This window comes from Colius striatus, chromosome 3 (assembly GCF_028858725.1).
Source record: "Colius striatus isolate bColStr4 chromosome 3, bColStr4.1.hap1, whole genome shotgun sequence".
NCBI classification, from domain to species: Eukaryota; Metazoa; Chordata; class Aves; order Coliiformes; family Coliidae; genus Colius; species Colius striatus.
In genome coordinates this window covers 51,737,486-51,764,011 of record NC_084761.1, presented here as the reverse complement: position 1 = coordinate 51,764,011, position 26,526 = coordinate 51,737,486, and the positions used below count along the sequence as shown (strand labels likewise).

The 26,526-nt window shown below is 38.7% G+C and overlaps 1 protein-coding gene across 2 annotated transcripts in view; it reads right to left on the bottom strand.

The window, feature by feature from the left end:
- Positions 1-26,526, bottom strand: part of FHIP1A (FHF complex subunit HOOK interacting protein 1A) — a 93,540-nt gene that overhangs the window by 22,983 nt on the left and 44,031 nt on the right. For both annotated transcript variants that reach the window (XM_061992811.1, XM_061992812.1), the window contains 4 exons: positions 18,343-18,575; positions 16,337-16,963; positions 12,033-12,194; positions 10,033-10,119 (listed from right to left, as the gene is read on the bottom strand). In XM_061992811.1, the coding sequence (XP_061848795.1) occupies positions 10,033-10,119; positions 12,033-12,194; positions 16,337-16,963; positions 18,343-18,444 (978 nt within the window). In that variant the 5' untranslated portion in view covers positions 18,445-18,575. The remainder of the gene's footprint in view (positions 1-10,032; positions 10,120-12,032; positions 12,195-16,336; positions 16,964-18,342; positions 18,576-26,526) is intronic.

The following is a 26,526-nucleotide window of genomic DNA, read 5'->3' as shown; positions in this document are numbered from 1 at the left end:
ACAGAATAATTTGTCCAAGTAAGATTTTTAGCTAGCCTTCAGAACTGAGTGTCTTTGAAAGGACAACAAAAAATAAGCCAAAAGTTCCACATATCCACAAATCTGATATTTAACTTGAAAATCCTTCACCTCTGATAATCTCAGTATCAATAAAAATAAAGGGAGATGAATAAAATTAAGACATGGTAGTTTTCTAGAAAAGCCCTTTGTTAAGTAAGTAAATTTATGTTATGTTTTTGATAAAGGTATTTCAGAAATATTAAAATTCCCCACTGCCACAACAACAAGCATCCCTTGGATTAGATCCTTTCTACTAATGATAAAGAGCTGGGATATCTATACTCCTAAGATAAAACTGTAAGACTGCAAGTGAAAAAACAAGAAAAATCCATTGCATTAATGAGAGTCATATTCCACCATTTTAATTTTCATCATCCACAGCTGTAATGATTAAAAGTTGTGGATTTTTTGTTCAATATACATACTAACTTAAAGTGTCTAAAGTGTCTATACAACAGTCGGCAGCTACAGATATTTTTTAAGATGTAATCTGCTACAAAAGGGACTACCTGAGAGTCTCCATATCCAGTTGATTAGAGATTACTGAAAAGAGAAAGTCACTTTTAGCCTTGCAATACCCTCCTCTAATTATGCAATAAGTTTTAGTAAATCTTTTCTCGCCTCCTCTGATGAGTGGTTGGACAGTGAGGCAGAATACGATAAAGAGATCCAGCTTTCACAAGTCACTGTGCCAAATAATAGCAAAGAGTCAGAAATTACTGCCATTGTGGGTTAGGTTTAATATATCACACTTAGTGTGTTAGACCAGTTGTACTGATTCTTTATTACTGGCTACTGGGATCCACACAATATATTTTCTAATTTACAGCTTCATGCACTCTTACAGGAATATTGCTATTACGATTCCTCCTTTCCTTCCTATTTCATGTCCTACAAGAATTTCATGCTGCCCATGAAAAGACCATGAATGTTCTATTAGAATTTATCCTCGAGCAGTATGAATCTGAATAAGCCCACTCTCACCAAAAAAAAAACCCAAAAAAACAAAAAAAACAAAAAATCCCAACCATTCCCAATCTCTTCTCCTTTTATTAATTTTCAGCTTCTTGCCCCCTGCTTACACTGGCAGAAGGGTTCAAGCTTCACCATGCAGTGAATTGGCTCAGGGAATTGATTCACATTAAAACTATCCAGGAAATAAAGGTGAGTTTTCACCTCAATCAGATTCTCATATGGACAGCTGTCCTGGCAAAGAGAGGAGGGACAAGCGGGATCAAGGACAGAGAAAGTTTGGACACTGGAGGAACCAGAAAACCAAACTACTTCAACCTGCCTCAGCTTGTGTCTATAAACTGCTCCAGTTTATACCAGGTTAAAATTCAACTTAACTGTAGTTTGATGCAGAAAGTGAAAGGTGCCTTTAACATATATATTCACTCTGTAGTCAGGAAAACTAAGTTTTGTAGCTACTGATGGGCTTCTCCAAAGCATGAGACTAGCCAAAGCTTTCTAGTAACACTTCGTTTACAGCTTTTTACAGCGGCTGTCCAAACGTTTTTTCAGTAAGGTGAAAGATGGTATTCTTTCTAAATGGGAACTGACAGTCAGGATATTTATACAGAGGCTCCTTCTAATCTCTACTGTATAATTTACAGGTCATTTCCCCCTAGTTGAGCTGTGGAATCATCAAGCAAGCATTATTGAATTATCACAGCAGCATACTGTGTTAGTGGTTTTCATTTAGATGGGTTGGTGCACAACAGAATTGAGGTCCCTTTGACAGAGCTTATGTGACAGGACCATGCCAGTGCTTCCATAGAGTAGTTCAACAGCAACACTTTACGCTAAAAAGCCAGTCCCACTTTCCATTATTCAGAACAACACAAGCCTTCTAAGTCATAAAATAATTATCAGTTAGCAATTCAATGCCATGTAGCAAAGCAGTAAATGCTAAGACATTAAAAATTTGCTTTTATCATATAATTTGTCAAGTTTTTCCGCACTCTTTTCAATACATTGAAATAACACAAACTACAAAAACACTCAAGATGTTGCGAATACCTGTCTTTGCCACCTAAATTCTCTCAATGCCAAATTAAATCATGTGCACTAAGATGGGAATATTTATTTAACCAATCTGAGTTGTATCAAAGGTAGCATAATATTTATATCTACCACAGTGTGGCTCCTAATTATCTAGCACATGTTTTTGACTGTAAAATATATATATATTCAAGACCTTCTGAAAAGGGGTTTGCTCAGATTTCTGTAATAGTGCTGCAACTACCTAACAGAATAAGGTAAAAAAGTACTTTCTATTACAAATATAGAAAGACCAAAACAAGGCAATGTGGCCTCTAGCACAACCAGCAAAACAGGCTTTGATAGTTACTCTGGATTCACTCTGGGATTTCAATTAGATTTTAACTGAAGAAAAAAATAGTTTTATTTGATTACTTGTACCCTTGTAGAATTTGTCCCCAGAAGACCTTGTATTTTGTTGACAGAGTTCCCAAATGTTAGTTTTGAAACAGAAACAAGGAACAGCCAGTGAAATATATATGTCAGAAAAATGTAATGGTATAGCTCTGTGCCTGAGCAGAATTATACCTTCTCAAAAGTATTTTTTCCCAAGTACCAAAACCTAGGGAAGAACATACAGAACTGCATAATTTCAAGCTGTAACTGACATATCGTCAAAAAATACCAGTCTTAATTTAAGAACAGATTCTGCCAGATAGTCTTAAATTGTCTTAAATCGCAGATATTAAACACTAGAAAGAATAAAAGACGGTTTGTACAAAAAATTAAATTATGGATTGTTACTACAAAAAGTCTCAAATTTACCCTTTCTTTAGCTCTGTGTCTTTGAGACAAAATATGTTATTTCTTCTGTTTTCAACTGAATTTGTGCAGAAATAAAGAATTTGTGACAAACAATGTCATTGAATAATTTTTTTTCAATGTCTCAAGAATTTCAGGTATCAGAAGTAAGGGAGGTAACTCTTTTGTAAAGAGTACAATAAAATCCAGACAACCAAAGAGCAGGACAGGGCTACTCAGCAAATCAGTTAACTCCTCTCCCTAGCTACTCAACACAAATCTGGTGTCTGCCTACGTGTTCAGCAGTGTGTAACCGTAGAGATAGAAACATATTTGTCAATCACTCATTACATGTGCAGGTGGGATAACTCACACAAAATGACAAGACCAGTACAGACCAGGTATAAATTAGGCTACCAGAACCTACTATATTTAGGATACTTATCTGTGAGAAATGAAGTTAAGGAGTCATATACTTGAGAATGTTTGGGTTATTTAAGCACATTGCAGTTCATCTGCTACATAAATAACATTCATAGAGCTTACTGTAAAAAATAGGTTTTCAAGCTAGCTAGCCAGCCAAATCCATTTGAAACTTCCTTAACTAGAAAAAAAAACTAAACTAGCAAATTCTTTTTTCAACTCCATACTAACTTCCTGATATAAAACCATAAAATTCACACCAAGCAAAATATGTTGGTCACCCCACCCCCTGATTTTTTCATAGAAACACATCTTCATCCTCAGCACTCTGGTACTATTTCATTCACACTGTGAACCATGTATATAGTAAGTATATATAGGGAGACAATCTGCAAAAATTTTTTGAAGGCAGAGCTTACTACACAGTGCCATAAATGTTACAGACATTTCAAGATCACACATATGCATATCTAAAATCTTTGGACCACATACTGAAATTCTGAACTACTTTTACTGAAATTCTGATGCTGCTTTTACCAAAAATCTTGTTTGATAGTCCAACGCTTTAAGTTTAAGCCAAGGATTAAAGAAACGGAAAGTTTTCATGGATGAACTAGGAGCTCCTAACAAAACTGAAACATTAAAAGGAAGATAAAAGTAGGGATAGGTGACCCAGAAGGAATGTGGAAAAAACTGCCAGAGTTTGCAGGGAAAGGATCAGGAAAGCCATAGCCCAGCTGGAGTTGGGCTTCAATGGCAAAAGGAGGACTGAAAAATGTCTGCCTGCTGCTGAATGAGAAAGGGGATCTAGTGACAAAATACATGGAAAAGGACACAGAACTCAATGCCTTCCTTGGGCTTTACTGGCATGATTTGCCTTCATTAATCCCAGGTTCCTAAAATGAGAGTGGAAGTCTGGAGCAATGAAGACTTACCCTCAGAGGCAGGGGATTAGGGAATATTTAAATAAACTGGAGTCTGTGGGGCCTAATAGGTTGCAACCCCAACTGTCAAGGCCATATTTGGTTTTTGAAAGGTTCTGGCTACCAGAAGAAGCTCCTGAGGACCGGAAATTAACATGTCACTCCAGTCTTCAAAAAAGACAATCAGGTTGATCAGCCTCACATCGACTCCTGGGAAGGGGATGGAGTAAAATCTCCTGGAGACCATTTCCAAACATATTAAGGAGAAAGTGGTGACTGGAAGTAGCCAGCATGGCTTTACAATTGGGTAATCAAACCTGACCAACCTGATGGCTTTCTAAATAAGACAACTGGCTAAATGGAAAAATGAACAGTAGTTACTATTTATAGAATCATAGAATCATTTTGGTGGAAAAGACTTTTAAGATCATCAAGTTCAACCACTAACCTCACACTGCCAGGCCTATCACTAAACCACGTCCCTCAGCACCTCATCTTTTAAATATCTCCAGGGATGGTGACTCCACCACCTCCCTGGGCAGCCCATTCCAATGCTTAATAACTGTCTCAGTGAAAAGCTTCTTCCTAATCTCCAATCTCTACACTGAGAAAAATTGAAAGATTCTTGCATTCAACCTGCTAGCAGTATTCTTAATGTAGCCTAGGGAGGCTGTGGGTCATCTTTGTCTCAAGGCACATTGCTGGCATTGTAATGCTATACATCTACTTCGATGGGAGTTGTTGTGAGGTGGAGGTCAGCCTCTTCTCTCCAGTAATGAGTGACAGGACAAGAGGAAATAAGTTGTGCCAGGGGAGGTTTAGTTTGGACATTGAGTGCATTCAGTCCTCTCATTCAGATCATTGATTGATACTAAATAGAACAGGCCCCCAGCACCGAGCCCTGGCGAATGCCACTGGTGACCAGCCGCCAACTGGATCTAACTCCATTCCCCATCATTCTCTGGTCCTGGCCATCCAGCCAGTTTTCCACCCATCTCAGAGTAGGTCCATCCAAGCCATGGGCAGCCAGTTTCTCTAGGAAGATGCTAGAGGAAGACCACAGTGTCAGAGGAAGACCACATCCACAGCCTTTCCCTCACCCACTGAGTAGGTCACCTTGTCATAGAAGGAGATCACATTGGTCAAGCAGGACTTCACTTTCATAAAGCCATGTTGGCTGGGCCTGAACCCTTGGTTATCCTGTATGTGCCTCATGGTGGCATTCAAGATACTCTGCTCCATAACCTTCCCTGTCACCAAAGTCAGGCTGAGAGGCCTGTAGTTCCTTACCTTGCAAGACTTTTGACACTGCCTCCTCTACAATATCCTCGTAGACAAAAATTACAAAGAACATACTGGATAAGTGGACAATGAGGTAAATAAAAAAGTGATTGAACTGCAGGGTTCAAAGAACTGCTATCGGCAATGGAAAGTCCAGCCAGAGGACAACGATGTGTAGTCTACACTGAGGCCAATACTGCTCAATATCTTTGTGACCTAAATGATGAGATGGAGTGCATCCTCATCCAAGTTCATAGATGTTACAAAACTGGGAGTAGTTGATAGACTGAATGGCCATGCTGCCATTCAGAACAATCTTAACAGTCTATGAAAGAGGCAAACAGGAACCTCATGAAGTGCAGCAACAAATGCAAAGCCCTGTGCCTGGGGAGGAGTAACAGCAGCTTTGCAACAAAGAACTTATAGGGCCTTGGGTACAAAAAAATAGGCCATGAGCCAGCAATGTGCTCTTGAAACAAAGATGACCCAGTCTCTTTGGGCTACATTAAGAAGACTAGTGCTAGCAGGTTCATTGGGAGAATCTTTCGACTTTTCTCAGTAGTGATAAGACACATCTAGAGTGCTGGCCTTCCTAGCACAAGAAATGCACTGACATACTGGAGCATGTCCAGCAAAGGCTCACAAAAACGATTATGGGATAGGAGCATCTATCATATGAGGAGAGGCTGTGAGAGTTGGGACCGTTAAACCTGGAGAAGGGAAGGCTCAGGCAGGATCTTATCCATGTGTGCAAACAGTTGCTTAGAAGAAGCACAAAAGATGAAGCCAAACTCAGTAGTGCCCAGTGAAAGTGTTGATGGATCTCGAAAAGCTTATCTACACAGGAATGCAGATAAGCAGGTACTTCTTTATTATGTTAGTTACCATTGTCAAGGTTTTTATACACTTCGAAGAACTACATTTGCCAACAAAAGCATGTATTACATGTCCATCTCTTAATTTGCCCTTTACCTTAATTGGTTCCTAACTATTATAAAATTTCCAATATCACTGTGATTGATTAAAAAAAGAGATATCAGTCTCTGTTTTAGTAACTACTAAGGTAACAGCTAAGGTAACCTGACAAATACATATACCAGGGTCTTGTCTGAACTGGTCCCAGGGTCTTGTCTGAACAGGTCCTTATCAGGTGTGGCATGTAACTCTTATGTGATTCAAATGAATACTTACTTAATCATTAGGTGATTGAGCTATTTGCAAGTGCTTAGCTAATTGATTAAACTATTGCCAAGTGATTAACAAGTGCTTAACATGTGCTTAACTAGTTATTGTGGTGTTAAGTTGTTAACTAAAATATCCTTCTATCTGCAACAAAAGGAAAAGAAACAATGGGCCACAAAGTGAAATCCAGGAAATTCCAGCTGGACATCAGGGTTAAAAAAAAAAAAAAAAAAAAAAGCAAAGACCAGTATTCTACTGTATAGATGTCAAACACTGAAACAGTGTTGCCCACAGAGGGTGAGACATTTCTAGTTTTGGAGATATTCAACATCCAACTGGACCTTCCCCTTTGCAATCTGCTGTAGCTGACCCTGTTCTGGGCAGAGGGTTTTGAAAGGCCAATCTTCAGAAGTGCCTACCAGCCTCAGCTATTCTGGGAAGAGAAAGGAGGAGGGAAGAGACTGGGAGGCACCTATCATCTACAATATAAGTTTAACTTTAATCCTAAGTGTAGAACTCACCTCATACCAGCCACTTTGCATGTATTTGAATACATCAATTATTGTTACTCCATGAGGGATTACTAAGAATATTAGACACATAATTTATCTAGTAGTGCTTGTATTGCTGTTTACCTTATTTTATATGTTTGAATCAACTAAATTTAATTTGATGATTAGACAGGAAGTCACATTAACATGGCTTATGTTGCTGCTGTGTTTTAAACAGAAATCAAGTTCTATCATGTCTACATTCGTGTCTAGATTGTCTTTGTAAAAGCAATAAATGCAAGTCTGTATCTTGCTGCAGAGCAATTTTTTTTCCCACGAAACACTACTTCTTGAAGAAAATCTAGAAAAGACAGAACATGTCTGAAGTAGTATACCTAACCAATAGTCATTCAAGAGCAGAGCCAGAAGCTCAACTCCTTTCTGATTTTTACATTAAGATAGAACCATGGGTGCCAGATTGGATGGAGGACGTTAAAACTTGAATGCCACATGAGGTCTAGACTCCCTTGATTCCTTCCTTCCATAGCTGTCACCAAGAGTTATCAGTAGCAGCTGTTCCCTATCAGTTAAATTATAGAAATAAGATTTACAGGAACACCTTATGAAGATGTACTAGTAATTATCATCTCTTCTTACTATTCCTGCCTTGAACCTTCCACAAATCTGTCTTCTTAATCAGGTATTTATTATGCCATGCTCCATTACACATTTTATTTGAACTCATAAGCCAGAACAAGTCAGAAGAACCTGAACTGAATTATTAGATAAAAACTAAAATCTTCAGCCACAAGTAGACTTTAGGATACCAAACTAACTTCACTGAGGCTAAAAGAAAAATTAAATACATTTAGTGTTGTGTTCAGCAAAAGAGCTTCTGTTTTAAAAAACATCATGTTACGCCAAGCCTTTTTTCATTTTGGCCCTTCACAATTTTTTCTTAACCTCAAGTTAATCACAACATTGAAATCCCCAAAGAGGTGATAGAATGTTTAAAGCCTACTCCTCAATTTTGCATGGATGTTTTCCATGGCAACTGAAAATTATTTTAATGCATGAAAGAGCTGTTACAGCATAATTATCTGTCTTAGCACATAGAACATATTTATTTTCTGTTAACATGGGGCATATCACAGAAAGACTGAAGAGGTCAAATGTGCCCTTACTAGATTTTTTTCCTTTTGGAAACCTATGGAGTTTTGGCCTCAGATATGTGAGAGCATTGTATCAAATCCACTAGATGGTGCAATCCATCTTCTCCCTTAGATGTGCTTGAAGTTTATACGCAGAAGTAATTTATTTTTGAAGATTAAAAAGTCAAACAACGCTAATGAAGGATAGGTTTATTACTGGAAGAACAAGGCACCAAACAAATTTGGGGTTCAGGAAAGATCTGGGCTTTATTAGCAGCCAACATCTCAATTTTCAAGAGAAACATTATTTCATCCAATTTCAGAGTATATGAGTGAGGTTTAACAAAATTTGAATCAGAACAGCATGCTTTAAATTATTCAAGTAACATCAACAGCAAAATAATTAACCCAATAGGTGGTTAGCAGATTTACTAACTAGTAAGAACGGCATTCAGCAGCATGGTAGCATTCAAAACAAACTAACATTTTTCTTAAGTACTTCAGAGGTAAAAAGCGCCCACTAAGACTAGAATCCCACAGCTACATTCTGACACTTCCATTGTTATCCACAACCTTGACCTAAAGCTAGTTAACTTTTCACTTCTGATTCTAATTGCCAGGCTTGGCAAAGGATTAAGTCAAGATGCAGAAATAGAAAAAATTATTGTCAGGTAAAGAGTTGAACTATCTCAATGACAAAATACAGCCTTCACCTGGATTGCAGCCAAATATTTCATCCCTCACCAAGTTCCCACATGCTTGAGATCTGCTGAATCATTGAAGAGTCTATACTGCTTATTACTTTCTTGGTGACTATTTACCATGAAGACTTGCATGCACTGCCAAGACAAGTCCTAGATTAGAAAGGTACGGTGTTTCATCGGCCTTTCAGAAAATGGAACAAGTGCAGTGCTTTCTGCTTCCCAGCCTTAGCAAAAACTCATAGACCTTCAAAAAGTAATTTATTAGTCATCCACTGGCAGCCTTTGGTGACGTTTTACTCAGCAGTTCCTATTTTTTCTCTTCAAACAAGGTGTTCTTTTTACAAGGCAATGAAGATTGTTAATTGACATATTCTGCAACAGTTGAAAAAGTAGTTTCCTGTAGTCTATCAAGAAAAATTATTCACCAACATCAGGGACATATTTTGCAAAGGATAATCCCTAAAATTCAAAGAAAAATGGATCTTTTTTTCTTCAAAGCAACATAACTTGCACCCTAATACATCAGAAAATTGATACCAAGCTCAGTTTCTTTTCCATTTTATGAAATTAGCTCTACCAACTGTAAATAAGGAACTATAGAACAATACCAACTTTTCTAAAATTAGTGTAATTTTTCTTGACTGAACATTTTCCTCATGGGCATTTTCCTTTTGGAAAATGTTTATTTGAAAAAAAAAAATCTTCATGTAAATATGTTTGCCATGATGAAATGCTGTCTAAAAGGACACTGCTTTTTTAGTGATGTGTCACCCTTGAACAAACCAGAAATGTTTTGGTTTTTCATTTCACTTAGGAATATTAAATATTTTCAGAAATGTCTACATCTTGCTTAATGATCTGTATAGTGTAAACACAAAGTATGGAATCAGAAGATGGAAAGTTAGCCTAGAAACTAAATTATATGGAAGTCACTACCAACAGTACATTTAATTTACTAGTATCTTTACATAGAGATCATCCATAACGCTTTTGCCCATTATTATTTTGCATCATGCTTGCTAACACCACTGACCTTATGGAGAGCAGGAGCCATTACTGGCACCAAAAATCCATTGTAAATGTAATTCACAAGCTGGTTACGTATCAAGGGATGTGCCACCTAAGAGGGAGGGGGGAAGAAAGACAGAACATTTCCAGTGAGATTTAAAACAAGACGGGGCAGATACTACTATTGTCCACTACTAAAATCCTTTTCCATGTAAATAGACATATTCGTTTGTCCTTCTTGAGAGAATTTGCTATGATTCAGACCCTTAAAAATTTTTTCTTCTTCAAAGAAATTACGTTTAATTACATTAAGCCTGCCAAATTTAGAGAACAGGGCTTTTCAATCTCCCTGTGTGCGGACAAAGATGAATACATGGATAGAAAAGTGTGTATACCCATGCATCAAAGGAAGATTTGAGATTCTAAATTTAGCTCCTGAAACCTCATCAGGGTCACTTGAAGGTGGATTTGCCATTGTTAACTTGCCCTCCTACAACAAGAAAAAGCAGAACAGCTGCTTTCGTATGGCTCAACAGCAGATAAACCAAAATGCTTTCTAGCTTTGGGCTAATAGCATATTGTTCACTTGCCCTTCTCCCAAACTGACAAACACAAATGGAAACAAAACCTACATTATTCATTCAATAGGTTGTTAAGGAGCTTTAAAAAATTAACAGTTATTAGAAATCAGAAATTTACTTTTATAATGAAGGATTCATTTTGTTTTAACAACAAAAACATATTATCAATTCAAGCATTTAAAAGACACTTGATAAAAGTAAAAAAAAGCTATCCAGAAGCATTCTAAGTTAATATATTCTAGTTGAAGCTCACATAGCGATTGGAAGTTAACATAGTTCACAGCCTACCTGTGGCCACAAACACATTCTCCCACCTGAAATTCTTCCTATATTTCCTTTAATTTGTAACCCTTTGGTTGGAAAGGGAAAGAAAATGGGTTGCTCTTACTATCCTGTGATCCAGGCAAAAAGTATTAAATGGCAAGAGGTCTTGGCTACACTTTTCAATATCTGGACAGTCTCTTTAGGTCAACACAGAACAAGTCACACCACAAAGATCATCACATGCATAGAGTAAAAATTCCTGCAGTAACTGAGCTTTCAGTTCAGCTGAAGAAAGGCTATGAAGACACAGTCAAGCTGCAGTTGGAAACCACTCTTTCTGTGTGTCACCTGAACTTCTTTAACCATTCTGAGTTTGAGAAGTTGTTTTAAACCATATAGTTCTTCAATTTGTCTGCAGTAACCTTTAAATAATTTTTTAAAAGATATCAAATATGACCTCCTGCAAATGTAGATCTCTAGAAAAATTCTGCCTAGACACCAAAACTAACATTGTCTCCTCCTCACATTTCAAAGCACCTGTTAAGAATCTCATACATTGCATTTAAAGTATGACAGCTACTATAATTTTTATTTGTTCAATGCTTTAACAGTCAATCTGTTGCTTTACTGTATTTCACACATCTTACTAAAATATATCTTTTATTTAACAGTAAATGAGACTAAATTTTCAATCCTATTAAGCACATTTCTTCAAGTAACACACAAATGAATCCACAGTTTTTGGACAACTTAGGGATCAAAGCCAAGAAAACAAAAAAAATAATTGAGGGAAAAAAAAGTCTACATTTTCACACATGTAAAGGCATTTGATTTACTTTTAGTATCAACAGTGGTATTAAAACAAAATTTAAAAGTTTTAAAAAAACCAAACAACAAAACACCAAAACCAAAACCTTCCTACTTGCATAATAAAATATCAAGCCACCACACAAATTTACTGCTTTCATTTGAAACATTTGTCACCTGAAAACCAAAAACACTAATTCATCCTTATAACAAGGCCAAATAGCACAAAGCATTAATTTTATAAGCAACTTATTTTAGTGTAGCTTTAAAAGTTAATGCCAGTAATACAAGTAAATAAATTCTATAAATTACAGACTTCTGTGGGATACAAAAACTACTGCTTCAAAAGGATGAGCCAACTCTGCTTCATTACCTGTATCACAGCATTGCAAAATTCAAGGGAATTCATGAATTGTACAAGGGCTGGTGATAACAGCCAGTCATCTTTCAGTAGACAATGCCACTCTTCTTCTTCTTCTTCTTCCAACTTTGTAGGCAAAGATGAATAGAGGCCACTTAATCCTGTTGCTAGCACCTGTATTTCAAAAACATTTCAAAACAGACAAATAGGTTAACTTTCCAACTATACATCTGCTTGAATGGCAATACCACAAATGGTTTCTCTTACTAGTTTTAGTAATATGAGTGCTGAGATTAATTTAATTTCCTTTTGAAAGAGTCTTGTGACAGAAAGACATGAATATTTTAAAAAGTCTTTATTATGGTTTAGCAAGGGGCTGTTTTTGCTTGGTAACAGGGGGAGTGGGTTGCTGTAAAGTCCCAGTAAAGAGTTTTTGGACTCTCCCCCAGCTCCTGGATTCAGACCCACCTCCGGCCCGGCTGGGCCAATCTGGCGCCTCTGCCATCACTATTTAGGGACAGGAATTTGAAGTGCTTGGCAGGAGGTGTAAGAGTGATATAAGATGGAGGTGACCACGCAGACCCCCACAGTCAGAGAAGGAGGAAGGAAGGAGGAGCACCAGACCAGAGACCCCTCTGCAAGCCGTGGCGAGAATGCAAGCTGTACCCCTGCAACCCATGCAGGGCAATGCCAGGACTGAGAGTCACCAGCAGCTCCATGTGAGTGCACCCAGATGGGCGAGAGACTGTGTGAGGAGGTGGCCATGGCCCAGGCCGTGTTGGAGAGCCTGCACGCCACAGAGCAGCCCCACACGAGAGGCAGAGAGGAGCTGCAGCCTTTGGGTTGAGCGCATGTCGGAGCAGCCTGTGCAGGGCTGCTGTGTGTGTGAGGTACCTCACAGAGGTGCAAGAAGGACTGGTATAGAGCACACCTGCCCTGAGGACAGACAAAGGCTGAAGCTATCAGGAATAGACTGACTGAAACCCCCATTCCCTGCCTCCCTGGGCCGTTTGGGTGGGGGAGGGGGGGAAATAAAGACACCGAGGATCAGGGCTCTGAGTCCAGGAAGAGGAGAGGGGTGGGGAGAAGGTGTTAAAGGGCTGATTGTGCTCTTCATCATTGCACCACTCTGTGTTGTTTTATGTTGGTTGTGTTTTTAGTGTTTTATGGTTATGCTTTCCTTGGTTTGGATTAAATTATTTTCTATTCCCCAAACCAAGTAGCCTGGTCTGTTTTGTACTGGACCATAAGTGGCAATTAAGCCCTCCTTGCCCTTTGGCAATCCTCAGGTCTTTGGTACTTGAGGCTATTTGTGGTCTTTTGTTCCCTGATGGGCCTAAACCCAGGACAGTCTTCCTTATTATATCCTTTCAAGAGCTGGTATTTAGGATAAAGTGATGCAGAAAATCAAGTTGTCTTATTTCTTTTCTTAGCACAAAGTTATAATTTATTTTTAAATACTTCTAAAGTAATTTTACACGTTCTTTCAGTCTCCTCTAGAAGAAGTCACCACTGTCTACATTTACATTTGTTGGTGATGTGAATGTCACTACTTGCACATACCTAGATGGAACAATTTCACTCAGAAATATGAAATATTAGAAATGGACAGAACCCCTCATATTCTAGAAGCAGTTTTAGAAGACAATGCATACATTTAGACTACATCATGGAGTTTTACTCAGCAAAATAATAAACAACAATGAAAAAATTCTCTGAAAGGGAAGGAAATTAATGGGTTCATGTCCTGGAAGGGCAAGCAGGTTTTCACTTTTTTTGTTTTACTCAGAGCCCTGTCCTTTTAAACTTCTCCCAACATTTGACATGTCATCACTAGATGCTCATCTACTTCTACAAGCATCTCTAGCAGTTTTTTTTCTTACCTTAAGAGTTATGAGTTCTTTGCAAACCAGTCTCCTCTAGACTTTCTCTTGACTCACAGAAGACACTGACTAAATGATTTGTAGTCTCAGACACATTATATGATTAAAATATAATCAATTGCTATCTGGCCAACTCCTTCCTTTAAATAATTCCCTTCCCTCCCACATCTATAGTCTTTCTACCTCTCTGCAGCCTCAACTTTTCAAGGTCATTGCAGAGTCATACCTCCTCTTGCTGTCATAGTTGTTTTCCTAAGTTGTGAGGTATTTAAAAAGTTTTATGGACAGACTTTGAGATGCTATCCTGCTCAAAATTCTTTAGAAACATTGTTTTCTTCTTATAACACTAAACAGGCAATATCTTCAATCAGATGAAGAAAACATTCAGGCCAAAACATGTTAAAAACAATATGGCAGAGAAATCTTCTAAGAAGTCAGAAAACTTCTCCATACTTTGTGTAAGCATTCTGTGTTAACAACATTTGTCACTGATGTATCTTACTGCAGCCTGTCTGCTTCCTTCTTTATAGTTTATTCACCTACACTTTTGAATACTATGGACTCTCCAGTTTTAAAAAGCTGCTAAACAAAATTAGCTCAAAAAAATAGTATCAAGAAAGCCTTAAAGTTCACTTTGGCCCAGATCTACCACTGATGTATGAGGGCCAGCAGAGATCTACGACCAGATCCATCCCAGGGCATGTCTATACTATGCCATAAAGTCGGGTAAAAAAAACCCTATTTGCTATCAGTCAACTCAGTCCCAGACAAGAGAGAGCATCAACACAGTGACAGCCAAATGCCACTCCTATCGGGACTATCAGGATTGCACTAGCTGTTTTACAGAGTAGCTGAGGCCACATCTGCTCTGATTTGAGTGATAAACAGTAATGCCACTGACACCTACAGTCTTCCACCAGAACAAAACTTGTTCCTTCAGCTCATCACACTCAAATTCAAAAAAGATATTGTACTAGTGAGTTAATTCTATGGCATTGCATTAAAGTTTTATTATAGACTTAGGACAGTCTCATTACTGTTCTGAAAAGTCTGATTTTAGCACATTTTTGACAAGAATCCTTCCTAATTAGAATGATTGTCAATCATGGCTCCCTGCTGTTTGAAGGTTAATATAGCTAGCTTTTATCTTTGGTGCAAAAATGCTGCTTTTTTTTATTAATTAGAAAACGTAATTATGGAAGTTATGGCATGGATCTAATAATGGTATCAGGCTCAGGGACAGTTTGAGAATCAAGTTCATATTCTTTACCATCAACTATTAAACAAGGTCAATTGGAGTCTCTCAGCACAAGAAATTTGATGCAATATTTACAACTGACAAAGGAAATCATTTAGAAGTTCTGTGTTGGAACAGGTCTCTTCCAGTCTGCAATGCAGCCTCTGCCCTGCTGCTCAAAGGACATAAAAATCTCAGAGTAAATGGAATCCTGTAGCTGGAATAGCTGTCATGCATTAATGTTTAAGGCAGGGATTCTAGCATTCTCTGCTCTACAGCTCTCTGCTTTAGTTGCTATCTAAGACTCCCCTCTACTTCATTTTTTTCCTGGCATTTATGAAACTAAAATGCAAGCCACACAGAGGTAAAAGAATTAGTACAAAATCTGGCACAGAACAACTTTTCTACAGAATTATATTTGGTTTTGAAGTCTTTCAGTGCAACTCTCAAACTGCTTTTTGCAATAAGACAAAGAAGCAAGTATGGCCACATCCATTCTACTTTAAAACTGCAGTAGGGCAGCTTTGTTAGATTATTTACTTCTTTAACAGCAGAGGTTTTCTATTTATATAGTAAGACTGACTTGCTTTACGTAAAAACACAACATGACTATCAAGTTTTGTAATTCCGTAAACCATAGCAAGATCGTGTTTGGCTTGAGATAGTCATAAAAATAATCAATTCTGTAACAAAGAGCAAGTCTACATTTTTATAACATGTTATTTTAAAACTTTATTTTTTGAACCATTAAACTGATGTTACACTGTGGCAAGCACAGCCTGCTTAAGCTGGCACTGCTTCCAGAAACAACAGCCTCAGAACACTTTGTTCCCATTTCTCACTCCCTTCACTCCTAGAATCTTGTAAGAGGCCTTACAGTGAGACAGAACAGGTTTCTCTCTCACCAAGTTCTGTCCTAACTTCCATCAGTTTTCCAATTCAATTCACCATGTGTCTACAGAAACACTTCTGCTGTCCCAAAAGTACAAGACATTGGTATGGAAACAAGGAGCAAGGCTCTTGTTAAATTTGGCAGTAGGGCTGGCTTAAACTGCATTACAATTTATGAAATAGCTGTTAGCAGAACAAATGTGTTACAACATATCTTTATACAAAAATGATAGGAAAAGATGAGATGAGTACAGGGGAGGCAGTTAATTTAGCATTGAAAATCAAGGAAAACAAGAACAACTTACTGGGCAAAAGTAGGTGTTTTCTGCTATGTGGTTTGCAACAACACTGTTTTCTGCAGACAGAGACATTATGAAAAGCAGTGCATCCCGGGCCTGTTGGCCTACTCTTCCTTCACGGTGGATAAAGGGGATCAGCAGGGAAAATATGAGGAAATTGGCTGCTCCTTGGTCCTCGCTGGTGTGGAAAAACAGTTCTAAAATGGAGGGATCTTTGGCCATTATAGAGCAGAGCTGGTTCAAGAGGACAACTAACTCTGTTTCCACTGTTGGAGTGGTTGTTCCTGAGCAGGAACTCAGCAACATCATCAAAGGCTTCAAGATGGGTTTGTGATGCAGCAAAGGCTGATGAGACTGGGTTACTAGCATTTCATACATTTTGAGCTGCTCAATTTTTGTCTCATCAGTGAACTCTCGCCGTAGGCTCCAAAGAAAAAGCTTCTCCATGATGTTTTCTGAGACCACAAACTCCAGAATAGGCCCCATTGAGGCATCCTTTGCTTGCTCCTCAATTAATAAGAAAAGCATGTGCTCCACATAATTCTGAACAGTGCTGGCCTCATCAGGTGAGATTGCCCCATACTTTGCCTGAGTATTTTTCAAAGGATCATGCTTCTCTAAGATTTTCAGAACCTAAAGATAAACAGAGGCACATCAGTTATTTGAATGCTTAAAAAAAAAAAAAAGTGCACTAGCCCCTAAGTAATAAACCTCATCAAAATTCTAGACATGAAAAGCATAAACTCTTTGGTTTTAGTTTTTTTGTCAAACTTTCTAAATTTCTAACTTTCACATTTGGTATATACAAGGCCAAAACATGAAGCTTTTCTTTACATTTTCTTATAAGCTCCTACATTTGCCATTTGTTCTATTGCTGAAAACTTGGAGTTCTCTGAAGTACAGATAAACAACATTCCCTTATCCTTCTGGAACTGAATTTCAATTATGTCTGAAATAAGTTTCTTTGTCAAAGAGGACTGAAATCGAAGGGCCTTCAGTCTTCTTCAAAGTACCTGTGCTCAACATTATCAATATTATGAACTGATTTGCAGCAGTAAAGTAGCAGAAGGCCACAAAGCTGATCTTTCCTTGGTATTTTATGATACCAAATGGCTGTTGACATCCACCTACTTTTGCAATGTGATCTACACTTAGGATTGAGTAACAACTGTCACCGGAGCACTCACATTCCTGAATCAAAATCTGTTCTGTACGCAACCAATGAAGCTCATTGTGAAACAACCGCTTTCTTTGGTATTTTTGTGGAAGATAATTGCCACAAACCCACAAAATAACATCAGTTCCCCTAACATGACAGTATCACTAGATATAAGTAAGAAAAGGTGACTCTAGAAAGATGACTCCTCTGTCTCTGGAAACATCTCAGAAGCACCACCATTCGTTTAGCTTGCTTCTCAGGATAGACGAAAAATAGCAAAAGCAGCAGCACAGAAATAAATTTTAAATAAAAATGTTAGTTATTCATATTACTGCAGCAAATAAGACCTTATGATGTTCAGAACAAAACACTTTGCCTAAAAGCAATTATAATCCTGATGACATGCAAGCAATTTTTAGAATATGCTGAAGTGCATAATCTATTTATAACAAACAACACTTCATACAGCTCCGCACCACCTAATACACTTTACAAAAGATAGACAAGCCTTACCCAGCACAAGGAGAGGAAGCAGTGGTTTGTAACAGGGCACAATCACATTGAATGGAGGAAAGCGAGTGAGAAGATCTAGGGCTTCTTCCTTAAGCTATTACCATGCCCTACCACTTCCCATTTAGATGCAAATCTGGAATTCAAAGTGTGATTAGTAAAGCCTAATCATACCTTGAAAGGTCAATTATCTTTTTGTTTTAAACCCCTTTCAGTGTCATCTACTACATTCTGCATGAAAGACATTTGTTCCTAAGCAATTTAGGATTATCCCAAAATAAAGACTGAAGCAAATCCCTATTAATGCAGCCTACTTTGAATCAATAAAACTAATTAACATTACCTGTGCCCAATGTGTTCTAAACACAATCATGCATGTTTCTGGGTCAACACCCTGCAGGCTCGGAGCCTGACGATTTCTGCTGATACTGGTTCCAGAGGACATTCTAAATATTCCAAGGGTCAAGACAACTAGGCCATGCTGGATTTCTTTTTAAAAGCCTATAGTTATCTACAGATGTTCATGCATCACGATGAGATTGATACTGTGTTTTGAGCTTTGGTATCCACAGAAACCTGTTTAAAAACAAAACAAAACACATACATCTATGCACATCTTATGTAGTGTACAACAAAAAAGAACAAATCTAAAGAGAACACTAAAACCTTTTCTCTTGTGATTCAGCTTGAGGACAGAATGTTTTAAAACAAGTAATATGGAAACATCTTCTCAAACTTTTCGTCATGTTAATAGTTTCTAATGCTCAAACTTTTGAAATCAGTGACTGAATTAAGCTGCTACTGAAATAAATATGCATAACAAGAATTTACGCAGGAAACATTTTATGCACACGTCATTACAATTTTAGGTTTTCAATATGACATTTTTGCTATTTGAACATGTTTCCCTTCAGAGTTACTTAGTAATTAATGTTGTGTGGATTATACAGGTAAAAAAGTACAGGCTGTTTATCTATTTTTTTTGAAACAGTATTTCCATGAATAGGCGTAATTATAAACACTTAAAATTTTCTGTTGGTAAGCATATCATAAAGAGTTGAAAACATCTGTAGATGTACAACATATGCAAGTAGGATGCATTTGTATCAATACCAAAAAGTAACTAAAACCTTCACATATCCAAAGACAAATACATTGAGATGTCATATTAAAGGACTATGAGAACAAGATAAGGCCAAACACTGAAACATACTTTTAATCTATTATTTAATATCCTATATATCTAAGTATCAAAGTAGTTGCACAGCTGCAGGGGAAAGTTAAAATGAAACTGACTGGTATCTTCCAGATATTTGAGAGGCTTAAGAGAACGTACTATTCCCTCAAGCACTAAGTCACAGCGGTGTGTGCCGTATTCATCCCATCCCATCTCTCCTCCCGTCACCTTTTTTTTCCTTCCTACATTTTTTATTCTCCTTTTGTGCATATCAACTAGACTTTTAATTTAATTCAGATTTGAGACATAGCAAAAGGAAAAACAGGAAGACTCATCACCAAAAAAACCCACCCAAATCAAATCTCCCCAACACCAACATACAAACTGTTCAGCAAGACAGCAAATGCACTACAGGTTCCTACAGCTCATGTAAATCATAGTAGACTTCGCATAGCAGAACTCATACATAGAAGTCAGACATAGCAGAACTCATGAGGTTCAACAAGGGACAAGTGCAGAGTCCTGCATCTGGGAAGGAACAACTCCATGCATCAGTAAAGGCTGGGGACTGACCTGCTGGAGAGCAGCTCTGCAGACCTGGGAGTCCTAACTGATAATAAACTAAATATGAGCCAGCAATGTGCCCTCGTGGCCAAGAAGGCCAATGGCATCCTGGGATGCATCAAGAAGAGTGTGGCCAGCAGGTCAAGCGAGGTTCTTCTCCCCCTCTACTCTGCCCTGATGAGGCCTCATCTGGAGCCCTGTGTCCAGTTCTGGGCTCCTCAGCTCAAGAGGGACAGGGAAGTGCTGGAGAGAGTCCAGCGCAGGGCCACCAAGATGATCAGGGGACTGGAACATCTTTTTTGTTCAGAAAGGCTGCAGGAACTGGGGCTGTTTAGTCTAGAAAAGAGGAGACTGAGCGGGGATCTTATTAACATTTACAAATATCTAAAGGGTGGGTGTCAGGAGGTTGGGACATCCCGTTTTTTCTATAGTAGCTGGCAACAGAACAAGGGGTAATGGGATGAAGCTGGAACACAAAAAGTTCCATTTAAATATAAGCAAAAACTATTTTACCGTGAGGGTGAGGGAGCCCTGGCACAGGTTGCCCAGGGAGGGTGTGGATTTTCCTTCCTTGGAGGTCTTCAGGACCCGCCTGGACATGTTCCTATGTGGCCTGATCTAGGTTGACCTTCTTCTGCAGGCGGATTGGACTAGATGATCTCTAAAGGTCCCTTCCAACCCTACTATTCTATGACTTTTATTTTCATGAGAGGCTGCTTTTTGAAGTGCTCTTCTCCAGTCTTCATTAGGATCCCACGGCCCCTGGACATTCATCGACTTAGTGAAATATATGAGGAAATTTTTGTACCAGAAGTTGTCACAGCCCATATAGCAATCCTTTGCCAGTACAGTAGGTATTTCTCTGTGTGTATTTTAAAAATATTTTCTCTATAGTGGACATGTCTGCTCCCTGCATGTGTGCTCTGCTTGTATTCTTGAAACTAAAACCACAGGAAAATAGTACAGCCTGTGTCAAAAGTGGTAGCAACTTTGGCTATTTCCATGCTGTCCAAAAATATACAGGTGTCATGGTTTGGGCCCATCAGGGAACAAAAGACCACGATTAGTCTCAAGTACTGAAGAGGCTGAGAATTGCCAAAGGGCTGGGAGAGCTTAATTGCGGCTTAAGGTTCAGGACAAAACAGACCAGGTCACTTGGATTGGGGAAGAAAACAGAAAATTTAATGCAACATCAACTAAAACGTAACCTTAAATCCCAAAACATAACCAAAATAAAACAACACAGAGTAGTACAACAATGAAGAGTCCGACCAGCCCTTTAAGAACACCTTCTTGGCAGACCTGCCCTCTTCCCGGGCTCAGAGTCCTGATTCTGATGTTTTTACCTCCTCCCCCCACCGGGGGCGGTGGGGGGGGGGGGGGGGGCCAGGGAGTGGAGGTTTCAGTCAGTCTATTCCTGATAGCTTCTGCCGTTTGTCCCTCCTCAGGGCAGGTGGGCTCCACACCAGTCCTCCCTGCAAGTCTGTGGGGTACCTCACACACACAGCAGCCCTGCACGGGCTACTCCGACGCGCACTTATTCCAAAGGCTGCAGCTCCTCTCTGCCTCTCGTGTGGGGCTGCTCTGCGGCGTGCAGGCTCTCCAGCATGGCCTGTGCCACGGCCGTCTCCCAACACAGTCCCTCATCCATCCAAGAGCACTCACATGGAGCTGCTGGTGACTCTCAGTCCTGCCATGGTCCTCCATGAGTTGCAGGGGCACAGCTTGCATTCTTGCCACAGCTTGCAGAGGGGTCTCTGGTCTAGTGCTTTTCCTTCCTTCCTCCTTCTCTGACTGTAGAGCCCGTGTGGTCGCCTCCATCTTGTATCACTCTTACACCTCCTGCCAGTACTTCAAATTCCCGTCCCTAAATAGTGACCACAGAGGTGTCAGATTGGGCCAGAGGTGGGTGTGAACCCAGGAGCCGGGGGGAGAGTCCAAAAACTCTTTACCGGGTCTTCACTGCAACCCTCTACCCCTGTTACCAATCAAAAGCTGCTCCTTGCTAAACCATGACAACAGGGTACAACTTTAAGATTTCTGAGGCAACAAAAAAGCAAAATCTACACATATATAGTCACCTGTTCAAGATACAACTGCATGATCAGAGCCTTTCCCCTCCATTCTAACCATTGCCTCTTACAGCACTTAAGAGGCATTTGCTGTACATTTTCTAAACACTCTCAGTGCGATACAGTTAGCACAATCTAGTTCATCCTTTTTGCAGAAAAAAACCCCATTCCATGTGTGGAGAAGCCAGCATAAATCCTGGACTGCTTCCAGAATGAAGCTGGTGCTCCATACAAGCTACTCTCCACACAATAAAACACTCGGAACCAAATGCACTGGAGAGCATCATGTAAAACCAGTGAGATCTTTTCTTCAGATTGCCTACTTTCTGCCAGTTCCCTCCAGGAGCCCCCTTCTTCAGATAGAAATTTCCCATTTCCTGAAAAGTTCAGCAGAATTCTCCAGCCAAAAGTGTCCTTAACTGCACAGCCCTGATTCATCCTTTGAGCAGATCTGTCCTGTGCATTAAGTGAAGAAAGTAGCTTTGTAAAAACTGATGTGATCATGTAATTAAAGATGGAATCATATGGTACAGCAAAAGAACTTAATTAAGAAAGCAGAGGCAAGCTCAATTCTGGAATCTACAATTTGCTTGGCCTTACAACTTAGAGGTTGTTTCAGTGTAGAATTTCCATGTCAGTTGAGAATTTAAATAAAAGAAACTGATATCACATATCTGGATATCACATGACAAATTCTTTCAGCAATACAGCACTATGATACCAAGAGCAGACTTCAACTTCAGATCAGCTTCCACTATTTAAGCTCGTAAACAAGAATAAGGGAGATTATCGTTTTGTGGTTTTTTTCCTAGAATGCTGAAAAAAAATCAAAGATCTGTGATGTAACACTCTTGAGATGCATCAAAGCTCTAGGATGTATCACACACAAGTAACCCAAAACTATGTAAACCATTACCTTCTCTTTTCCTCTAATCTGTTCTAATTCTCTGTCCTCCCCAGCCTTCACAATTGTCTTTTTTCCTCATAAATCTTTTTTATCACAGCCTCAGACTGCACTCTACAAAGTTCAAGACAGTATTCATTTCCTTTCCATCAGACAGAGTATCCTCTAAAATAACTGCTTCTATCTTGTAGCTCTCTAAATATACTTTTTGTGGGTAGAGGTTTCATACCGGTGCTTTGGGCATTACAGATTCCTGAAAAAATGCCCTACACCTCTGCAGCTATGATAATACCTGATGTGAACAGAAATGGTGCTTCTCTCACCACACATTCAAAATAGAGCAAGATGCCAAGAGATCCAATGGCAGAGTCACCATCACGTTTGTGTGTCCAGCAGGAAAGGTCACTTTCCACAAAAGTGCCACTTGGTTACAGACATTTGCATTAAAAATATCTAACCACCACTATGTTACTGAACACTCAAGTCCTGTCTCTGTTAACAGCTTACTGCCTAAGCAGATGACTGCTACACTTTGCATTTGCAGTAAATGCATTTTTTTTTCATATACAGAGATATCCTAAGTCTAGCCACCATATATAAATAACAGATGCAGACCCCATGAAAGAAGTCAAGACAAGCAGGTGTGTCACATCATCTCAAAGTACCCTAAGGTCCTGTTTATCTTGAGGTATTTAGATGCTTTCTGCTACTTCTAAGTCCTGACTTCAGCACAATCAAATTACAAAGTTGGGTTTTCTCAGATGCACAGGTCATTAATAACTGCCAATATTTTGTTTCAAGTTGGATCTTTTTCAGAGTTAGATGAAACTGTGTGAGAATAACAAGGGCTTTGAGTGTTGCTAACTCTAGAGATGTCTATGCTATGAATCATAGGAAAGTTCCCTGGAGCACAAACAGTATCTCATTGCTTGATACAGATCTTTAGTAGTACGTGATTGACAAACTGTAAAATAGCAAATTCATCTCCAGCACATACCTGTGCCTAACAGTATACCGCACATACCTACAATCGTAAGATTATAGCCATTTACATCTTTAATAACAAAGAATTACAAAAAAAGACCTGTCCCATGGTGACAAACAATAAGAACTCAGTAATATTCAGTCTAACAGTTCATCTGAACGTTCATCCTACTGCATAAAGTCATGAGACTGCATCAAATGAAGAAAAAAATACCAAATTTAAGTTATTAGCTGAAAACAACTTGCCTGCAGTGAACAGTGATAAGAGGTAAGTTCATTTGCATCTAGCCCAACTATTAGATTTGAAATCTGAGTAGTGAGAGAACATGGACACTATCCTCACAGCAGCCAATACTATGACTTTTTAATCATCTTTAATTTAAAAGTAACAAGACAGCAACAAGCAGACTGCAATGTGCAACAATACTTCTAAAATAAAATAAATTCCCTTAAGGAAGCAAGAATTTCCAGTTTGGAAAGCATCTTAGGGTGCTAGGATTTCCTTGATAATACAAAACACTAATAGATTGTATAAGTTTCAAAGACTTAAAAAACTCTCTAATAGTGTTTCAAAAAGCACACAAAGCTTTTGACAATTTAAGTGATCACAGAGTAGCTCCTAAAAACAGTGTACGTTTGTCAAAAAAGAAAGTAATTGAATTGGAAGAGGTACTATCTTTTAAGATACAGATCAATCTAAAATTAGCATGCTCTAGTTATAGCAGTAGTAGAAAGAATATATGCATTATATTTGTCTTAAGCAGATTTTCTTGCTAAATTAATAAGTTTTCTGTATTATTTTACAAGACCAAATGTGCCACAGTAACTACAACATCATATTGTTCCCTGTGAAGTCAAACTAACTTGAATTAAATAAGGTTAAATGACTGAACTGTATTGAGAAAATAAAACAATTTATAAAATACCAGTTCATGGAGGAAGGGGTAGAAGTGAACTTGTGCAATCCTAAAACCAAAAGAAACTGTTTATTTAATCAGTTCATGATTAAAGTTTTACAATAATTTAATTTAGACCTTCCTCTCTGCTAAATACTGATCAAGACATTACTCCACCATTTGATATTCTCAACAAGTGCAAATACACCTGTCCTGCAGTCCATGCAAAATTCTACTTTCAAAAAACACTGCTTGGTTTAACACTTTGATACTGCCACACAGTCACATAAACTTTTTAGCAGTTAAATCTTTCTGCTATTCAACTGCATCTTATTTATCATTCACCTAACCCTATTACAAGGCCAAGTCCACTTACATGTGCCTTCTAGAGCTATTTCAGTTGCCCATACTGACAAAAACTTTGTCTCTAAAACCTCCTTTCCTACAGGAGGTACCTGCCTCTTATGTTAAGGGTTTATATATTTAACGATCCCCAGGCAGAGCCAGAAGCATCAGCATACATATCACACACATGAGGAACTGAGGTTCAAAGGTAAGACTTTGTTGGTTTCATATTCACAGTTTCAATGTGGGCTTGGTTACTTGGTTAAGGTCTTGCTCCTGCCAACTTGATCAACTATTGCACTTACAAGCAGGCTGACAAGCACCTCTCTCTAAAAAGCAGCAGAGAACATTATAGAGTCACATACATACATCTCTAACAGTGTCTCTGCAGCCTCTGGTAAGTGAAGAGGGTGAGAGGAAGAGAGTAGAAAACTTTAGCACAACTCAGCCTATTTCCACCATAAATAAAAAGCAGCAGTCCCCAACCGTGCTGAGTACCTTTAGATTAATGATAAGTTTGAGACCCGGTCATCAGACTCGTGGAAGATCTCTGCTTTCAGTTTTCCTTCAGAAGTTTGTAAATCATCAGCCCTTTTTACACAGCTGATTACAGGGCTGAACTCCCCAGTCAACAGAAGTACTTACTTTACTGCAAAGTATACTGGAAGAACAGCCCAGCTGAAAAGTCTTTTGTGAAGTCCACTCCCACTGGAATGTCTATTTTCAACACTTTTACTTTTAAATTAAAAGAAGTAGCACAGAAGTTTGAAGGACTGGGGCTTCCCAGGCAATGCACAACATACAGACAAAAGATACACACTGCCTAATAACAGGAATGTAGACAAAAAATGTGCTTCAAGGCTCTGCTATTTAATTATCGAGATTGTCTTGTGTGAAATGCGAAGATGCTGTGTTCAAGAATTATTGAAGAACATATGTCCTTCTGTTATTAGATACTGTATGCTTTTGCTCTAGCAGCCAAGGCTCTCCACCCTCTTAGTCCAGGTATACACGAGACAACAGATAGATAGATAAGAAGCTTCAATGGCAGTGAAAGAAAGAGCGTATATCAAAGCATTTTCATGGATCAGTGTAGCATAAAGGGGCTTGAAATTAGACAACTTCAAAGAAGAAGAGGGAAATTATATGGCCTTATGTATAACTATGCAATCATGTTTCTGTCAAGTAGATGAGGGAGGGTAGGAGAAAAATGAACAGCAATTTTTAGCATGCTCCAACTTAGTTTCAGCTTTAAAGGGACTTTGTTCAGAGTTTGTTTATATTTTATTGGAAAGAAAGCCTTCTGCATAAATTTGTCAGCTTTTCTTTAGGGACTATGATCAGGGAGAAGGTTTAAATTTTATCAATAGGAGTGTCTGAAAGGAAGACATCAGTCATTTCAAAGGAAAGGAGTTATCCCACTTGTGGGGGGTTTTGCTACAAAAGCAAAGCCTGTGAAGAAGAGTCACATCCCCACCCTTAATGATCCTATACATTCTATACCAGAGTGCAGAAGGATTACAGCTCACTCAATGAAAAGCAGTAGGGCTCTGATAGGTGACTGAGAAAAGATCAGAGGTTAAAG